The sequence below is a fragment of the Argentina anserina genome, chromosome 4 (assembly GCF_933775445.1).
Source record: "Argentina anserina chromosome 4, drPotAnse1.1, whole genome shotgun sequence".
Lineage (NCBI taxonomy): Eukaryota > Viridiplantae > Streptophyta > Magnoliopsida > Rosales > Rosaceae > Argentina > Argentina anserina.
Window position 1 is genome coordinate 436,218 of NC_065875.1, and position 19,951 is coordinate 456,168.

The 19,951-nt window shown below is 39.5% G+C and overlaps 2 protein-coding genes across 3 annotated transcripts; one reads left to right on the forward strand and one right to left on the reverse strand.

Annotated features, from left to right (window-relative positions):
* The first annotated feature begins 2,513 nt into the window (after positions 1–2,513).
* Positions 2,514–8,918, forward strand: LOC126790517 (26S proteasome non-ATPase regulatory subunit 1 homolog A-like). Its single transcript, XM_050516779.1, has 13 exons — positions 2,514–2,801; positions 3,869–3,938; positions 4,037–4,142; positions 4,329–4,440; positions 4,514–4,682; positions 5,265–5,728; positions 5,851–5,986; positions 6,072–6,320; positions 6,401–6,621; positions 6,713–6,971; positions 7,076–7,308; positions 7,507–8,020; positions 8,303–8,918. Exons 1-13 carry the CDS (start codon positions 2,659–2,661, stop codon positions 8,633–8,635), a joined length of 3,009 nt encoding a protein of 1,002 aa, XP_050372736.1. The 5' UTR covers positions 2,514–2,658; the 3' UTR covers positions 8,636–8,918.
* Positions 8,919–13,711: 4,793 nt separating this feature from the next.
* On the reverse strand, positions 13,712–19,074 carry LOC126790519 (type IV inositol polyphosphate 5-phosphatase 7-like). Of its 2 annotated transcripts, XM_050516782.1 has the most exons (14): positions 18,676–19,074; positions 18,482–18,569; positions 17,992–18,060; positions 17,790–17,874; positions 17,587–17,691; positions 17,049–17,498; positions 16,733–17,009; positions 16,453–16,646; positions 15,972–16,080; positions 15,721–15,869; positions 15,330–15,594; positions 14,756–14,822; positions 14,462–14,660; positions 13,712–14,367 (listed from the first exon to the last, which is right to left on the reverse strand). In XM_050516782.1, exons 1-11 carry the CDS (start codon positions 18,703–18,705, stop codon positions 15,372–15,374), a joined length of 1,779 nt encoding a protein of 592 aa, XP_050372739.1. In that variant the 5' UTR covers positions 18,706–19,074; the 3' UTR covers positions 13,712–14,367; positions 14,462–14,660; positions 14,756–14,822; positions 15,330–15,371. The 2 variants fall into 2 exon arrangements, with proteins under 2 accessions (XP_050372739.1, XP_050372738.1); XM_050516781.1 differs by having other exon boundaries at positions 16,733–17,498.
* Positions 19,075–19,951: the final 877 nt, after the last annotated feature.

The window sequence follows — 19,951 nt, forward strand, 5'->3', positions numbered from 1 at the left end:
ACCCTAAGATATGAAAACTCACATATTACCCAGCTCATGCCTTTTTAGCCGTAAGAGTAAAATGGACAGAACATGGCTGGCTCTATCAAGATATGTGAAGCTCGTGCCCACCCTTTAGGCAGATAAAGTTTGGGCTTAAAAAACATGTTCATAGCCCGGCCTACATTTGACCTGTGATTTTTAGATAATAAAATATTTTACCTTTCATTTGAAAAAATTAATTGAGATAAAAGTTGAACTCATAAACTCATTCTTATAAGAATAACACATTTGTCAATTAAACCAACATAATTTGTTGGTTATATCAATAACTCATAAATTAATAAGAACAAAATACTAGTCACTCCTCAAACTATCATAAACTTGACAGTTTACTTATTTAAGTTTCAATTTCAACTGATCACTCCTTATACTTTCCAAATTCGAACAATATGGTCATTCCGTAATTTTTCCATATATTTTGAGTGTTAAGTTTTTTTTGGGCAAACATAACTTAGATGGACTTAACACCCAAATTGGATGGAAATATGACTGAATGACCAGATTACTCGATTTTGAAAAGTATAAGGAGTGATAAGTTGAAATTGAAACTTGAATGAGTAAACTGTCGAGTTTGTAAAACTGTAAGGAGTGACTAGTATTTTATCCAATTAAATTTTATATTTGACATTGAGAATGAGACAGATTATGGGCCGGCCATATAATATACCATATGGGCAGGGTTTTAGGTCGGCCCATGACATGAAAAGTGTTGTTCATACCCTACCTATTCCAAAACGGGCCGAGTAAAACCCACCCATTAGTTTGACCCGCGTCCTAATTTTTTAGGCTAAGTTTGGGTATGTATGTCGGTTTTAGGCTTAATTTACAGGTCTAAATATAACCTCCTTTTTTAAAAAATAAAAGATCTTATGCAACTATGCATAAGTTGTCATCTTTTAAGCCATTTGAAACCATGATTTTAGGGAATTGAAGAATAATCATGTAGAGGTTAAAGAGTGTTGGGGATTTTGTGGCGTTGAGTCTAACTTCAGGGTCAGCTTCTGGGGTGGCGGCAGTGACATTGGTCTTGGTTGAAAAGGGGAAGAGCTTCTCACATTCAAAAGTCTAGAATGGCTCTCCGATCAATGGTCGATGATGTAGTGGTGAGGGCGCCGCTGGTGGAGTAACAGAGTGGCCATCACCATACGGCGTTTTGGGTGTCATCGGCGGTAATGCTGGTCGTTGGTTGGATGGGTGCTTGTACGTTTGGAGTTAACGATCCTGGTCTGGGTGTGGGCTTGGGTCTTGGCTCAGGCCTAGTGAGGTTAATTATGGCGAGTCTTGGTTTCTTAATGTGGGTGATGTGGGGATGGGTGCCAACAAGATGTTGATATTAAACTACTTCACCTGAGCATGAGAAAGAAGTAGCGGTACTTGATCGAGTTGGTTCCTTAATTTACTAGGGTTACACCCGTTGAAGTCCTAGGAAACTAGTTTATTTTTGTTCAAAACTTAAGTGGTGTGGATTTTTTCCCCTTATTTGTAATCAGTGAAAGTAACAACGATGGTGCTTAAAACCTCAGTTTGCTACTTAGCCTAAGGACAAAATGATAACTAAATGAGTGGCATCCTCGAAATCGACCATGAGACTCACCTAGATAGAGAAAGGACAGTTTCTTGAGACCTAACACTGCCTCACAATTGCACTGTTGCCCCTAACCTAACCAGTAACCACTTACCCAACTCAGTGACTTTTGGTCCAAATTTTTCATAACTCATCAAACTCATATTGAGTTCAAACATTGCGATTGCTTATCCATATAACCAACAATGGCAATATGTTGAGGGTCAAAATTCTCATACATCTCTTACGGTTTATCGCCATTTTCAGTGTCCCAAGCGATAAACTCATTTTAGCGTCCCAAGTATTTCCAGTGTGTGTTTAAGTAGGAAAAATGATATTTCCCTTGTAATTTTCATTTCCACATGGCAGTAGTGAAAATTCCTGTCCATATCTAGGCAATGTGTGCCCTAACGAGGTTTAGTTTTATTTTGGTCGACAAGTTATTCTTAAAATTTCTTAATGTACACGGTTGTTTTTTACTTGTTCGCTGAATTAAATAAAATGAGTTTAGTAGACTTAATACATTAGCAATGTACCTAGGTTTTTGTTGCTAGTTATACCATTCTTTGTTGAAAGTCGATACAATCAACCCTTTTCATTTTAGATGACAAACATAGTGACAGAGTGAGCTACCACTCCAAGACACATAACAATTTAGGTATAAAAATCGTCTAAATAGATGTATTTAAATGAACAAGGGGTTTAAAACAAAAATCTCATATTACCAAGAGGATCCATCCACATAGCGTTATCATCATAATTTTATCTAAAGCCAAACTTTTTATTTTAGTTTTCAATTTCTGGCTTGTTGGGTAAGAAGAATACTACTGTGGAGAAACTATTTTAGTATTTAAAAGGAAATCGGGGCGAAGAAAATAAAAAGAAAAACAAAGAAAAGCCTAGCAGACTCCCCAACACCTCTCTCTCTCTCTCTCTCTCTCTCTCTCTTCGTCTCTTCCATTATTCACTCTTTCTGCTTCTTTAGGGTTTCGAATCTCCCCAAATCGATTCAAACCCAATCCCAATCGAATCGGCCCCGTCTCAGTCCAGCAATGGCGACCTTAGTGAGCTCGGCGGGTGGCCTACTCGCCATGCTTAACGAGACCCATCCGGAGCTCAAGCTCTATGCTTTGTCCAACCTCAACAAATTGGTCGATGGCTTCTGGCCCGAGATCTCCACCAGCGTTACCATCATGTACTCTCTCTCTCTCCTCTCTCGCTTCTTCTTTTTCTCTATTTTTGCTCAGATTAGGGTTTTTTAATCATCTGTTTTGATAGATTTAGGAACTTTGGGTATCCAAATATGTGCAAGTATTGAACTTTGCTTAGTAAAATTGCTCATGTTAGGTTGCTTTTTCTAATTGATTTGATTTTTATGTGTAATTTGGAGTATTGAGTGATTGAGGACGTGTACGATTGGGAATTTTGTGCTCTATCGACTTTAGTACTTTTCGGATTGTACTGAAAGACGATTCTATATATGTATGTATTTCGGCGATAATGGTGAGATCAAGAATTCAAATTGGGGTTTATGGGTTTTCTGAATCCCAGTGAATGCAATGTAAAATGTACTATGATGCAGTTCAGATTTCGTCGACTGTTTATGTGTTTAAGTAAAGGAGAATGCTTGGGAATAGTTATCGCGCTATGCTTTATCGAAGCTTTACATGACAGCTGCTTTAGGATTGGTGCTGACTTTAGGTATTAGTTGTCCAGTGCAGCTGTAAGGGTTGTCATTTGTTTGTCATCTTCTATCTGTACCCCCTAGATTAGTGGAGGTCCATTCTGAAACTGAATTCTAGGACTATATGCTTGGAATAACTGGATTAGGTGCTAAGTTGTTAGATTCGAGAACATTAGCAGGATATCCTGCTAAATCACTTTGGCAAGGGCTATATACCAGAAATGATAGTTTGATGGTGTTGCACTGTATCTGACTTCAGCTGAAACAACAAAGTCTTTTTCTGATTCAAACAGAGCTGCTGCATATGTCTGAAATGGGATGGTCTCTATTGACTAACATGGCTTTCACCGTTCACTGTTCAATCTCTCTCTCTCTCTCTCTGTCTCTCTCTCTCCTATTATGTTGTTACAGTGGATCGGCAATCTTTTGTCTGTTTTGTTACAACAAATTTGTTTAAAGATTGGTTATTCTAGTAGACCTCTAAAACCTAAGCTATCCTCACCTTCAAGAGTTTCGATTATGAATGCATTCAGCTATGCTCCTTTTAATGCTTATATTTATGTAATTTTTTGTTTCAGAGAAAGTTTGTATGAAGATGAAGAATTTGGTCAGCATCAACGACAACTGGCTGCATTGCTTGTTTCAAAGGTAAAAGCTTACTTGTTGTTTGTCAGAATTAATTTTAGTCCCAAATAAATGAGTTTGAGAAATTCTTTACATGACTCATGTTTTCCCTCACACCCCAGGTCTTTTACTATTTGGGTGAACTTAATGACTCTCTGTCCTACGCCCTTGGTGCGGGACCCTTATTTGATGTGTCAGAGGATTCTTATTACATTCATACTCTTCTTGGTAAGTAAACGTGTTATTTTTATACTAACACAAAAGACACTGTATGCTAACTCTTAGATATTAGATGTGTCTGAAAAATCTGGTATTATGCCATTAATACATAGAACTGATAAAAGTGAACTAGTGGAAGTTGAGAGAGTATTTCTGTGACATGATTTGTTTTTTTTTTTTCTCCTTTTCTCTCAGCTAAAGCTATAGATGAGTATGCCAGTCTTAAGTGTAAGGCGGCACAATCAAATGCTGAAGCAGCAAATGTGGATCCTAGGTTGGAGGCTATTGTGGAGAGAATGCTGAATAAGTATGCAAGCTTATATGCTCTTCTAAGTGTAAAATTTGTTCTCTCAGCTTTCTGACCATTTTTTTTACGACAGGTGTATCCTCGATGGGAAATACCAACAAGCTATGGGGATTGCAATTGAATGTCGAAGACTGGATAAACTTGAGGAAGCAATAATAAAGAGTGATAATGTTCAAGGAACCCTGTCATATTGCATCAACGTCTCTCATTCATATATTAATCTCAGAGAATATAGACGTGAGGTAAGGCTTTGTTCAACCACTCATGATATGTTGGTCTATATGGTTCTGATACTTGCGACTTGGTACTCTCTCTTCAGTCACTTTGTGGCTTGGATTTTTAGATATATGTGCTGTCCATATCCAAGATATTTTATTTTTATGAACATGCCGTGATACATTAATTATTTATAGCAGTTCGCTAATGATGTTCTTACAGTTCCACAGCGTAGTTTATATGTACCTCTTTCACAGTAATTTCATGGTTGAAAGAATTGTAACCCTTTAGGCTTTAGGTTATATATATTCAAATAAAAGGAGAGTATTTAGACTGCTGGTGTTGCAATATGGTCTATTTTTTGCTCAATTAAAGATATTATAGTTAAAATAAGAAATTGATATTATTAATTTAGAACCAAGACCATATTCTTCCAGACAATTTTGTTTGAAACTTCTATGTTCATATAATTCCCTTTTGATCACGCTTCTTGATGCTTTTCTTTCTATACGTTCATGCTTCTATCGTGGTTGTTAATGCTAGTCATGCACTGTGAAATTATAATTTGTCAAGGAGAGTGACAAACATCTCCTTTGTTCTTTGTGCAGGTGCTTCGTCTTCTTGTCAGAGTGTATCAAAAGCTGCCTTCTCCAGATTACTTAAGCATTTGCCAGTGTCTCATGTTCTTGGATGAAACAGAAGGTGTTGCAACCATATTGGAAAAGCTCCTGCGCTCGGAAAACAAGGAAGATGCACTTTTGGCATTTCAAATAGCCTTTGACCTTGTAGAGAATGAGCACCAAGCTTTCCTCTTAAATGTAAGAAATCGCCTTTCAGCTCCCAAGACTCAAGCTTTAGAGCCAGTGCAACCTGAATCTAATGAAGCTGCGGAAAATGAAAGCACTGCTCCAGCGGATGTTCAAATGACGGATGGAAACTCTACTACCAGTGTGACTCTGCCTGAAGATCCCAGTGAAGTGATGTATTCTGAGAGACTGACAAAAATTAAAGGAATTTTGTCTGGAGAGACGTCAATAAAGTTGACTTTACAATTTTTGTACAGCCATAACAAGTGAGTTTGCTCTATTCTTCCCACTTGATTTTATTTATTGTACCTATATTTTTCTTTTCTTTCCTTCTGAGAAGCTAGAGGTTGAGAAGTGCTTAAGACTGTCTTTTGTGACTTGCTTATAGGTCCGATCTGCTTATCCTGAAGACAATAAAGCAGTCTGTTGAAATGAGAAATAGTGTATGCCATAGTGCAACGATTTATGCTAATGCAATTATGCATGCTGGAACAACTGTGGATACATTTCTGAGGGAGAATCTGGTGAGAACCAGTTATCTTGATTTTCTCTTACCACCCTTTGCCATATATCACTTTTGCTGACAAATTTGTTTCTTAAAATCCTCAGGACTGGTTAAGCAGAGCCACTAATTGGGCAAAATTCAGTGCAACAGCGGGGCTAGGTGTTATTCATAGAGGACACTTGCAGCAGGGAAGATCTCTGATGGCACCTTACTTGCCTCAAGGTGGGGCTGGTGGTGGTGGAAGTCCATACTCGGAAGGCGGTGCTCTGTATGCTCTGGGACTCATCCATGCCAACCATGGGGAGGGCATCAAACAGTTCCTTCGTGATAGCCTACGCAGTACTAATGTGGAGGTAAGCACTGCATAAATTGTTGATCACAGTTCTGTGCAAGTTTTTTTACTAGATCATTCTAATGAGTTCTTGTGACGCAGGTTATTCAACACGGGGCCTGCTTGGGTCTTGGCTTGTCAGCTTTAGGAACTGCTGATGAAGAGATTTATGATGACATTAAAACTGTGCTATATACTGACAGTGCTGTGGCTGGTGAAGCAGCTGGTATTAGTATGGGTTTACTCATGGTTGGAACTGCAAGTGAGAAGGCCGGCGAGATGCTTGCTTATACACATGAGACATCGCATGAAAAGATCATCAGGTATAGACTATCACCTTGGAGTCTGCAATAATATGTCAGGAAAATGGTTCTATCTGGAAATTACATTTCCTAACTGTATTGTATGTTACAGAGGGTTGGCATTAGGGATTGCCCTGACGGTATATGGAAGAGAAGAGGAAGCAGACACCTTAATTGAACAAATGACAAGAGATCAAGACCCCATACTGCGTTATGGTGGTATGTATGCATTGGCATTGGCCTATAGTGGGACAGCAAACAACAAAGCTATCCGCCAGCTGCTGCATTTTGCTGTATCAGACGTGAGTGATGATGTCCGGAGAACTGCTGTTCTAGCCCTTGGTTTTGTCTTATACTCTGAGCCAGAGCAGGTCAGTATTTGCCAAAGAAACTTATTTGTTACTTGCTACCTTCTTATTTTTTATTTTTCCATATGTTGTTCTTTTATCTCTTACATTGCACCGATGAACTGCAGACGCCTCGTATTGTCTCCCTACTATCTGAGTCCTACAATCCCCATGTTCGATATGGTGCTGCTCTTGCAGTAGGAATCTCTTGTGCTGGTACTGGCTTGAGTGAGGCCATATCTCTATTAGAACCTCTGACTTCAGATGTTGTTGATTTTGTGCGGCAAGGTGCACTCATTGCTATGGCTATGGTCATGGTTCAGATCAGTGAAGCTAGTGATTCCCGTGTTGGAGCTTTTAGGTACTGTGTCTATTGGATTCTGCATCAATTATAATCTCTCTCTCTCTCTCTCTCTCTCTCTCTCTCTCTCTCGTGTGTGTGTGTGTGGGTTCGTTCTATGTATATATCTATATAGTTTTCAACTCATGTTTTCTAGACATATAGATGTATCTTAAGTGATGCCAGCTCATACTTATCTTCATCATATTTTTTATATAGGCGACAATTGGAAAAAATAATTCTCGATAAGCATGAGGATACCATGAGCAAAATGGGAGCAATCTTGGCCTCGGGAATTCTTGATGCTGGTGGAAGGAATGTGACAATAAGACTGCTTTCTAAGACAAAACATGATAAAGTCACTGCGGTGGTTGGCCTTGCTGTTTTCAGCCAATTTTGGTACTGGTATCCCCTCATATATTTCTTGAGCTTGGCATTCTCACCAACGGCTTTCATAGGACTGAACTATGACCTTAAAGTTCCGAAGTTTCAGTTCCTGTCATATGCAAAACCTTCTCTGTTTGAATATCCTAAACCAACCGCTGTGGCAACCACTACATCGGCTGTGAAACTCCCAACTGCTGTTCTGTCAACATCAGCAAAGGCCACTAAAGCTAGGGCCAAGAAAGAAGCTGCAGATCAGAAGGCAAATCCAGACAAGACCAATCCTGGGGCAGAGAGTTCTTCTGGTAAAGGAAAATCATTTAGTGAGAAAGATGGGGATTCTATGCAGGTAACTCATCAATTTATGTTGTTCCTCTTTCTGTCCGCATTTACTTTAGAGAGTATTGTTGCTCCTAATTGGAAAGTAGGAAGGAAAGAGATAACACATGTTGAAAGATTCTGTAGCTTGTTGTAACAAGTTTCATACAACCATTTTACCAATCTTTTATATGCATACACATATCGTCCAAACTAGGCACATGTGGAAGGCAAAACTAGTGGAGCTAACCTGTACAGATCTAGTTTATGACTACATATTCATAATTTGAGTTCCGTCTTTTCCTTTTGGCAGGTTGATAGCTCAACAGAGAAGAAGTCAGAACCTGAACGGGCTGAACCTGCTTTTGAGTTTTTGACCAACCCAGCTAGGGTGGTTCCTGCTCAGGAGGAATACATTAAATTTATGGAAGAAAGCAGATATGTACCTATCAAGCTAGAACCTTCAGGATTTGTTCTCTTGAGAGACCAGAGACCTACTGAACCAGAAGTGCTCTCACTTACAGACACACCCTCTTCTACAGCATCCACCGCTGGTGGACCAGCCACTGGACAGCCAGGATCTGCTTCAGCCATGGCAGTTGATGAAGAACCTCAACCTCCTCAGCCTTTTGAATACACCGTCTGATTCTCAAACTCTACTTATTTCTCATGTTCAGTTGGCATATCTGCTATTTGTTGTACGCTGCTAGATTATTAAATTTTCATGTATACAAAGTTTCAATGAGTTTCAGTTCAGCGTCATTAGTGATACTTATGTTGTCTAGATTTACTTTGCTCAGATGATTGCGTAGATTATGATGTTAAGATTTATGATCTAAAGCATACAGTTTGATATCAAGAAAATTTCTTAACATGAGCATTGTCTATTTGAGCTTTTGAAGGCAGGGAGATCCATTATATTGTCTTTAGAGGCAGCGATATATAAAGTTCTTGACTTGGATACGTGAGTTTGTTTCATGTGGTGTTTGGCAATTTGGCAAAGATGTGTAAACTTGGAAACCTGCCTTATATCCTACAAATTTAGGACGCGACCTAATTTCAGAATTCACCTTTTTTTATGTTAGGCAATTTCGTCGTACAATTACTCGCCCAGAGGATGTCAATGGCTGAGTTGTATGGACGACGATCTCTTCTTTCAACTTGAACAAATTGGTTACCTTTTGCCCCGTGCACGCATATTTTCATGGATATTGCATTTCTAACTTCTAAGTGGCCGGAAACTTTAAAGCACCTGTCCTATGAGCCGACGAGAAATGCTATTTGTACGCAGAATAGTCTAGTTAAGATCAGGTTTAAATCCAAGTCTGGACCTGAGGGAAGCCATCTAGGACACAATAATAGCTAGCCACGAGTTATTGAAACAATAAAACTAGAGCCATGAAAGTGAAATTAGCATAGCACATTCTATAGCAAGTAGAGAAAAAATTATTATTACTGCTTAGAAGTTTATATTTAGCAAGCACGTTCTATACCCTGCTCTTGTTGACCTTGTTGCTCCTGTACATGTGCCTCTTGTTGCTGACCCGGCTCTTGTTGACCTTGTTGCTCCCGTTTCTCTTGTGCCTCTTGCTGCTGACCCGGCTCTTGTTGCTCAAGGCCCGGCTCTTGTTGACCTCGTTGCTCTTGTTCTTGTTTTTCTAGTTGCTCTTGTTGTTCTTGTTCAATTTTCACCCTACACTGTGTCTGGCATTGCTTTACTTTTCGTTTTGATTTTCCATTTGGTTGCCTCTTGTAGCTTAGCCTGCATTGCTTGTATTGCAGTGTATGTTTCTTCTGGCAACTTCTCTCACACAGTTTCTACTGTTGCTGATCATCTCCACCCACATCTCCGCCGCGCTCTTTCTGCCGCAGACAACCCATCTGGCAGCGGACGTCTTGCGTCGGACACTGCTGAATGCATTCGTCTAGCTCATGATCATCGAAGGATACGGATGGAATGAAAAGAGTACAAAGGAGCAGTAATGAACGGAGACTAGACCTAGCTTTGAATGCCATGGTTATTTCGTTTAACAGCTTTTGCTCGCTTGCTTTTAAGCCCAGTTAGAAGTCTAGCAGAGAGTGTTGTATTGTATAGAACTATAGATCGGGCCATCGGGGATCGGAAATTAAGGAGCATGATGCACGTACATTTGTCTAAGCTGATAACATGCCAGGTGACTGGTGTCCTACTTGACCCTAACTTATGTGTCATCAAAGAAGGAACCTTGCAGAGATGGATATATCATATATGTGAATATGTGACTGCATGCATGATAATCATGTGATACCGCATGGACTGTACACTCTGAAACTGAGTCTAAACTCACGACTTTTTACACTAATACATCGACCCCATGGTATCAATTGCGTATTCTCAATGTTAGTAAATCGAAAGAAAAACAAGAAAGAAGATTTTCTTAACAGAGCTAGAAAATTAAATACAGACAATAGAACCGCACAACCCTAATTCTCCACGAACAGTTTCAAATTAGGATTGCGGGTGGTTTAAGTCGTGCTTGGCTCAAATGAAATAGATGAAGCAAAGGAAAGAGCCAACCAAAGGGACAAGAAGGCCCAATCAATTAGCCCACATCCTAAGCCCAACAAATCACCAAGGGCCAGCTGTGTGGCCTAACAGGGAAATTCTCCGCCGACCATCAACGCCGTCGGTCGGCTTTCTGTGGTTTGATCCGACCCTCCACCATTGAGCAGAATCACCGCCTACTCACCAAAACAGATGGTGTGGATTGAACAAACGTTCTCTGAGAAACTTGAGAACTCCAACCCCTGCACAGTCGCTCACCAGCGCTGTCTTGTCAACCCCCAAAACGCCACTCACCAAAGAGTAGGTCGGATGCCGCCTCTGTCCTGGAGATCTCCTGGGTTCAGATCTCAAAAAAGAATTTGAGAGTTCCCCACCTCCCCGCCTTGGAACCGTGAGCGAGCCCCTGCCAAAGGAGAAACGCCACCGCCCTAGCACTCCACGAGCGACGCCCTGGCGAAGCAACTATGCCGTTGTCTCCACAAATTCCAAGGAGGGCTTTGGATTTCGCTCCGAAAAGGACGGAGCTATTTTTTGTGAATGGTGTTTTTTTACTAGGTAATAAGTTCATCTATTTACTGTATACCATTTATAGGCGATATATGCAACCTACTGAGCATGAGTTCTTTGTTACGTTGGAAATTAAATGGTGCGCGCTTACTTGTTAATTAGAAACTCAAGCAACATGATCGATCTTTGTTTACGTACGCTTGCTTTGAGATCGAACTGCATGCCCACTGTGAGCTAGCTAGTGAGAACCAATTTATAATGTCTATACATATATCATTAGCATATATTGCATTCAGCAGTCGTCCGCACGGTTCACACCTTGATTCTAACGGCGGCGCGGATGGTGCCGACCATACTCTTCTCCTCCCGACACTCCTGTCTGTGTCGGCCGGAGCTATAGCGCTGGCCAACACAGATAAGAGCATCGGGAAATAGAGTACAACCGGCACCATCCGTGTCGTCATTACGCGTCGCCGGTGATAAATCACCGAATCCGCACTGTGCGGATATCCGCAATTGAGAAATTTTCTTGCATTCTCATACCCATAAGGAGAATTGGAGAAATAATGAATATTCTATGCTTGGTATGGTTATATATAGTTAGTTGCAACTTAGTATATCATGTCGCGCATATACTGACATACGCATACAGAAAATTACTTCTCATTTATTTATTTATTAAAAAAAAGCTCTTTCCAAAAGCAAAATTCCAGTTCACATGTATGTGAGCTAGCGACTTCAAAGCTCAACACACCATACGTACGTACATGACTCTACATGCTACTACGATCTGCAGTCATGTACATTATTTATTTACATGTTTAACCCCTCAAGAACATACATTTCACCTTCTTCAGATGTCAGTTTTGACCGAAGGATCTCTGATTCTCTTTGCGGGTTCTCGCCCCCTCTTCCTATTTGTTCTTGTTGTTCCTTTACTTGCTCCTCAAGTTGCTGCATTCTCTGGCATTGTTCATGATCACCACGTCCCTGCATTTGGCAACTCCGCTGGCATTGCTTTTGCTCCTTCTTAAGCTCCACGCAGCGTTGGTGACACTGTAGCTTCTTTTGTTCGCCAAGTTCCAAGACACAACGCTTCTCGCATTGTTGCTCCAATTGGTCTCCGGGATATCTACTTGGATTAACCATGTCTGGTTCTCGTCCTCTGTCTCCATATAGATCCTCGCACCTTGTTTGCATGCAGGTTTCAGTTATAGAATGCTGGCTACCGTATTGATATATTGGTAAATGGGCGCATGCATAAATAAATATGTGATGCAACTTTGAGATGTACTAACTTGAGAGTTGAGATGTAACTTTATAATTTCCAATCTTTTCAACCTTATATCGGAAGATACTGAGGTCCAAATCCCCAGTCATGTAAAATGAAATGGTACAATAATCTAATTAGCTGGTACAAATATCATATTTTTGTTTGATGTAGCTAATTATACCTAATATATTCTATGTGAGCGCAAGTGTATGTTTTGATCATATAAAGTTCTTACACCATGCAGCAACTGAAATGATATAATCATATAAACAATCTACATGTACGATCTATATACCAATAATGCAAATGTTAATTGTTAATTTGGATCATCTAGGCCATGTTGAGATATCACCCACTCTGATTGTTTTTTGTTTTGTTTTTCTTTACCAATATGCTGAAATGGTAAAGTAGTGCCCAACCAATAGATCAATTTTAATTTGATAATGTATTGATCAATCGATATACTGATACCTATGAGTTGAGTTTTCTCTAGCTTAATTTAATATATCTGCGCTAGATCGTTTGTTTTCTATCATATCATACATACCTTCTTCGGCAGCGTTCTCCACCAGTCTCTTGCCTCTCGCAACGCCGGCGGCATTGCTCAATCTCGTGACGAGGATCAACTGGCCTTTCGCCCCCTGGTCGATGACGATGACGACTGCAAGCCGCCACACAAACTTGACGTTCATGTGCTGGTCTGTCCGCACAGCGCCGAGAGCACTGATCATAATCGTACCGGTCATCGCCGAGAGTGAGAGATCCGGAGCCAAGCAAAAGAGAGGAGATGAGGATTAATGTGAACATCAAAGGAACCCTCCCTTTGATCACCATTGTAGCTAGCTATACTTAGTACTATAACTGTACTATCCAAGTGCGAAAATTAGCTAAGTAGACCAGGAATCTGTGCAGGTATTTATGGAAGATGATGATCTGATCGAAGCGGTGAAGGTTGATATGGATGAAGCATGCATGCAAACAAATAATGTTGAACATTTGTCAATGCAGGCTACATGCAAGGTGACACAAACTAAATCGACATGTCCTTGTTAGATTAGGGACACCACGTCCCAATTCATCTTCACGCGTGATAGCACAATATTAAGAGCTAAATTGCAAATTGTTCCAAATCATCAATAAGCATCATCGATCTTCATACTATCTACGTTATTTTCAGAAATTGCACCAGTAGACGCATACTTGAAAACTATAGCTTACGAACAACAGCTAGTTGAGGATATCATACTGGCCAAGTCCAGTTATAAAAACGATGATGGAAAATTTCGGGTTGAATCCTCTCCCGAGTGTTCTTGATTTTCGTTTACATACCAATTAAAGAGTTCAGGTACTTACAAATGGAGAAGAGAATGCAATGCTTTGAATACAGATGAAATTAAAAACCAAAAGGATTTGGCAATTTCAGCTGGGGTGGGATTGCAAAATGCAAATGCATGCGAGGAAGATTATATGCATGCTCATTATGGAGTTCAGCCATTTCCCACTTAGTTATGCTGCCATTCAAAATTATGGCACTTCTCTTTTTGATCATGCTTGCATCTGTGCTCAGTGGTCCTTAATGGAAACTAAATCAGGCCAATTTGGTGCAAATTGCTAGAGATAAATGTGATATGCAATCCCCACTACAAAAGCAAAGCAGATTGTAAATCATGGCTGCAGTGTATTACCTGCCAAATCTGTAAAAACTGACTCATGCTTTCCTAGATTGTTATTCACCAGTGTTAAAAAAGCAAAAGTACACAGCACATAACAGAGCACCAACTTTTTTCAGTAAAATCAGAAGCAAAGAGAACAGTGAGAACAGATGGGCTTCAGATTTCAATCATAAACACCACTGTTTCATTTTCCTCTTCTTTCTTTCACTTTGACAATAGCCTCAACAGAGCATCAATTGATGTTCTACTTCTTTTGCATTTAAAACAAAAAGGTTGCATTTCAGTCATCATATCTATTCCTAATTCCTAAACAAATAAAGAATCTTGAATAAAAGAATCCTCATCTCCTCACTCAGCAACTTCTGGTTGGACAGTTAATCCTGCAAGAGAAAAGCTTGTTATGGTAAGCTCATGAACAAGTCATCATTACTATAAGTTTATGAGTAATCACTTTTCAAAACAAAAATTTAGTACCTAATAATCGTGCAGAACACAAAATGGAACACTTTGAGATGCCAAAAAGGCAAGTGTCTGTTAATTGGGTGACCAAATAATGCACAGGGCTGGCTACTGGAGCTGAGTTTAACCGCTACCATGCTTTGATAATCAACTGTAGTTACTGTACAATTTGCTGTTGATGTATGTATACTAACCAAAATTTCAATATTAAAACCTGATGAGAGAGAACAAAGATAACAATTAGACAAAGAAACAAATGCATACAACAAAACAAAACCAACTAAAGTGAAAAGGAAAAGAAAGACCAACCTTTTTCGATTTGTGGGACAAGGAATGTCTCCATCAGACTTCATGAGTCGTTCAAAGTGATTCCCGCCTGCAAACGGGGACCAAATTCTTAACAAGAACAAAACCAAGCAAGTATATACAGCTCAAGAAAAAAGACTATGAAAGACGCTTTCAACTTTACTTAAAAAAGGCCCTATCTCTCTCAATTCATGAGAATTTTAGGTATATTTCATCAGGATTTGAAGGCTCAAAGTGAGCCTGACAACTGCTGAGGTAAACGACACTGATTTACTGAGCCATTGATACACCTCAAGACAACCAGAATGGTCAAGATTATGACAAATGAAAGAAGGGTCCATTTGGAGAAAGAGAACAATACTTGGTTTGCAGGAAGATAATTAAACCTAATAAACAGGAACGAAATCATAACGAAAATGATCAAGTGAAACATAGGGAGATTACTATATCATTTTATTTTATTTTCTGTCAGACATATCATTTACTCCTGGGTATTAGCTTTCATAATGACCATGCCTATCATCAAAGATCCAAACTTTAGTGTGTAAATAAACTAAATTTGAGTGAAGGAGCATACTTGATATGGGACAGATGTGGGTCATCATTGTTCCCTCATCCTTCAGAAAAAGTTCAGATCAGTATATCCATGTGAATATGGCAGAAGCTCCTCTACTTCAATCCTAGAACTAGAATAACTGGTGCTTTTCTTCAGTTTGTTGTGACTTGACTCAACCTCCGCCCAAAACATGCCATATACTGGTCTATGATCTGAGAACCGAGACTCCCCACGGACATAAGATAACTGTTGGAGACCTTCGCCATACCACAATATTCGATCACACCTTCATGAACACAGAAGTAAAAAATTTAGCAGGTGCAACATTTTGGGAAATTAACGGCATAGCTTCTTTCTATAATCGAATCATTTTCATATATAATTCTACATGAATTAGGAAAATTAGTCTTACCAAGCAGGTGTTCGACGTTTCTCTTTCGGGTGCATATCATCCCCTGCATATCTATCTGAGTTAGTAGAATACTTGTAAGTAGGTGGGAAGTAAATCTTCCCCTCATTCCAGCCCACAAATGCACGACCACGTTTTTGCTCTATCCTTAACTGCAAAACAATCGACTTCAGTTTTAATGTAACATGCCTTGTTCACTAGTATTTAAGACAAGGTATAGAAAATGAAAGAAGTAGGAGGACTTAAAATCATACCTGGTCTCTCTCCAACAAGGCCCTCCAGTTTTGCATCTCAACTAATGCCTTAGCAGAGCGGTAAGAGAGGGAAATCCGATAATTCAAATCCCCAAGCCATATAACTCGACTAGATAAGAAATAAAAAAACACATGATTAGGTAACTAAAAAGAATTATGTTTGGGCAATGATCAAACAAAAAGGAGATATATACCGGCAGCAGCTGAATTATTTGCTAGCATTACACATAAGTGCTTAATTGATGATTTAATCAGATGAACTAAATCTCAAGTCAAAAAAGAAAATGATATTTACAGATGCTTAAATCAATTAGATGCCTTTTTTTTGTTTACGATTGCTTTGAGTCATTAAAATCCCAGGTAATTTTTCAACTATTTAATCAGTTTAATTTGAAAGAGGAACATTTCCAGAAGTTATTGTACATATGCTCAAGATGTAACCATATTCGTTAAATCAATAGTTGATGAGAAAGACTCTTACTCATGCTCCAGGATTGTTTCTGGGTTTTTCAAGGCACTAGTGCCATTAACCTTTGGAAACCTTGTCTTCCTAAGGATCTCCATTACATCAGAATTCCTTCTTAGCTCATCACCCTCCTTCTGTCCTGAGGTTAAATGAGTACAGATAAAGCAAAAGGTTGTATCGTGCAAGGACATGCTGACTGAAATGGATCCCTGTTAATCCAAGCAGAAGATTGTCATTTTCTCAATTAATAAAATTGAAAAGAATCAAAAACAACTACAATCAAGACGAGTATTACCTTATTTCCAAGGTATCCCATTAATCCTCTTCCAACACATGATACTTTCATGTTTTTGACATGATCCCTCAGCTCACTTCTGACCCATACTGTAAGGAATATGCCCACCATTTGCTTGCTAGCAACTAAGTTGTACCTTGAATGCCCTGGCATTCTATATCCAGTTTCATTGGATGCAGATCCAGCATAGGACATTGGTGAGAATAAAACAGTACTTGGTGAATCTCCTGGTCCATTATCATCATCAGACGAACCCCACCTGGAAAAGTCACTCGGCCTTGAGTAGTCACTAGGCCTAGCATAATAGTCACTCGGCCTTGAGTAGTCACTAGGCCTAGAATAATAGTCACTCGGCCCTGAGTAGTCGCTAGCCCTTGAATAGTCACTTGGCCTATGACCCCATCTGAAGTTGGGATCATAGTCACTTGGCCTGTGACCAAAGATCACCCGATCACAAACACTGAATCTTCGATCAAGTCGGGGTTGTGAAGCTGAAGGGTCATTCTCTGTTCTCCAGCTTGGGGTTGCCTGGAATGATCTTCTTTGAAAAAAAGATGAGCTCTTCTGTCTAGCAGATCCCTCAAAATCAGCATGTAACTCGACAATTGGCTGTGGGATGGGAGATGGTGTATAACAGCCACCCCCACCACTAGTACCAGGAAGATTGTTTAAGGTCTTCCGAATGAGGGCCAACCATTTCTTGGCAGGGCCATTGTCTTCTGCCCCCAGAACATTACCAGCATTTAATGGAACTATCTCTTGAAACCTGAAAGAGAGAAAGAGACATCCATTCATCAGTAAATCAAAAGGTAATTTGTTTAGAAGATGTTTATATATAAACAATAAAAACATACCCGAGAACATAAATGTCTGCAGGAGGAGCGGCATGAAGCCACTCATCCATATTTAAATTGCTTGGTGGAGATCTTCCGGCCACATTCCAAGTAGCAACAAAAATGCTGGAACAAAACCAAAAGAAACAAAAATTGTAAATAATACAATTGGGAGAAAGCTCTTCATGAGAGTACTTTAGTAAATGGAAGAAGTAACCATATACCTATGGTTCTGCACATCTATAATTCGAGGGTGATCAAGATTCATCTTTCGTCGACGGACCTGGTCAGTGTTCTTGCTGAACTTCTCTGCGCATTAAAGTGAGAACAAAATGAGGAAATGAGACTAATCACAACTTCTGAAACTTGCCTAATATGTAAATTGTCAAATTCCGGTTTGTCATAGAAGAGAACAGTAAAAAAAACCTGTTTTGCTTTTCTTAATCGTGCATGGTTCCCCCTCTGAGAAGCTAGTCCTGTATTCAACCTCAGCTCCTGAACAAGAAAATTATCCGCAATGTATCAGTTTTCAGCTCAAAAACCAGAGCAGAGATAAGGTCAATAAGTATCTAAAACATTTTCAATGCTTAGAATAGATTTCATATTAGCAAACACTAATTTGGGAATTATGCGGTAACAGATAACTATGATTCAGAACAGAAACATTGCCGAAAACCCGAGACATTTGGAACCAAATTATGCCATAATTTTAATTTCTCAGCCTTCTCAGCAACCAAATAGTTGGAGAAGAATTACAAGAAGGGACCATTCTGAGGGAGAAAAGTGAACACTGAAATGCTGAAGTTAAGAATCTTTAAGATTTGACACCCAAAACCCCAATAATGATTAAACAAACAAAAAACCAAACATATAAGAAACCATGGGGAAGGAAACAAAAACAAAGATTCTGTCTCACCTCCATAAACAACATCATCTGCCTGAAAGTCCTCAGTTTTGCTCTTGATATTGAACCACTTCCTGACCATTTTCTTTGACCATGAGAGCTTCACCAAACAACAACAAACACACAACCAGCTAATCATTTCCACAAGTCAAAGCAAACCAAAAACAAAATCACCAACAAATCCCTTAGTATCTCCATGAAAGTACCTTGCTTTTCTTGGAATTCCCATCTCCCATTGTTTCACTATCACTTCATACAGCTATATAGGCCTTCTGGGTTCCTCCCCGCCTTCCCCAGTATCTGGGTTTTCACTATGATAACCCAAAAAGCCGAGTTCTTTGTGATCTCCCAATGATCCCAAAACCCATGAAATAGGCGTCAAATGTTGAAGGAATGAAAACAAACAGCAAATGGGTTTTCTTGTTTAGCTCTTATTGCATACACACTCTTTAAGGAAGTCTCAAGCAGAAAGAAGCAAAGGCCCAGAAGACCATGAAAGACTCGAGGAGAGAGAGAAACAGAGACAAGCTACCCTTTAATGAGTGGAAGTGAGATGAGAGATTCTGAAGAAGAACAAGACAATGCGGCAGACATAGAGAGAGAAAGAGAGAGGGAAGAAAGAAAGCAAAGTTTTCTCGTTCTTAGTAACAACAGCAAAGTATCGAATTTGAACAGTTTAAAGTGAAGGGGTCTGGTCTTTGGGGGCTTTTCTTTTTTTAATTACAGTTTCAAATTAATTTTGATTAAGAATTAAACTCCAAAGCTCAAGGCAGGGCCAACATGAAGGGGGCAACGGGCATATGTCGTTTAGCTTTAAGCTCTGAGCAGAATGACTAGGGTCAGGAGAGCAAAGGCTGCCCACGGTCAGCAAAGTGAAGCAAGAAGAAGAAGAAGAACGGTTGGAGATCTATATTACTCCTCTAGTAATGCCTCTATAGATTGATAGCTGTATTCTTGCACCCATTTTGGTCTCTACCCAGCAAAGTTAAAGCAGGCAGGTAAAGATAGAAAAAAAGATAAAGAGAATGTGTATCTGCGCGCGCTCTCTCTCTCTCTCTCTCTCTCTCTCTCTCTCTCTCTCTCTCTCTCTGCTGGTGGTAGAGACTGGTGCTGACTACTATATTTGGTTTTCCTATTAATTTTTGTATTTCTTTTTTTTCTGGCAAAGAATGTTTGGAGTTGAAGGTATTTAGTGTGACAGTGTGTATTGACAAATTGATGATCTGCCTCTCTGAGTTTTAAAATTGTTCTTGTGATGTTGTTGGGTTTTGGGGTTTTTCTGGGTTTACATGGGTGGCCAAGGTGCTCTGTAAACTAATGTAGCAACAACCTTTAGCAAGTATAATTCAGTTTCTTCAACAACTTAATTCATTTCTTGTCTTTACAGGTTTGCAGACCTAACAAAGGTAGATATTCATTTTTGGATAGATTTCAGCAAAGCCACAACAAGAATTGGCTAATGCATTCATGGTCCTTTATCAC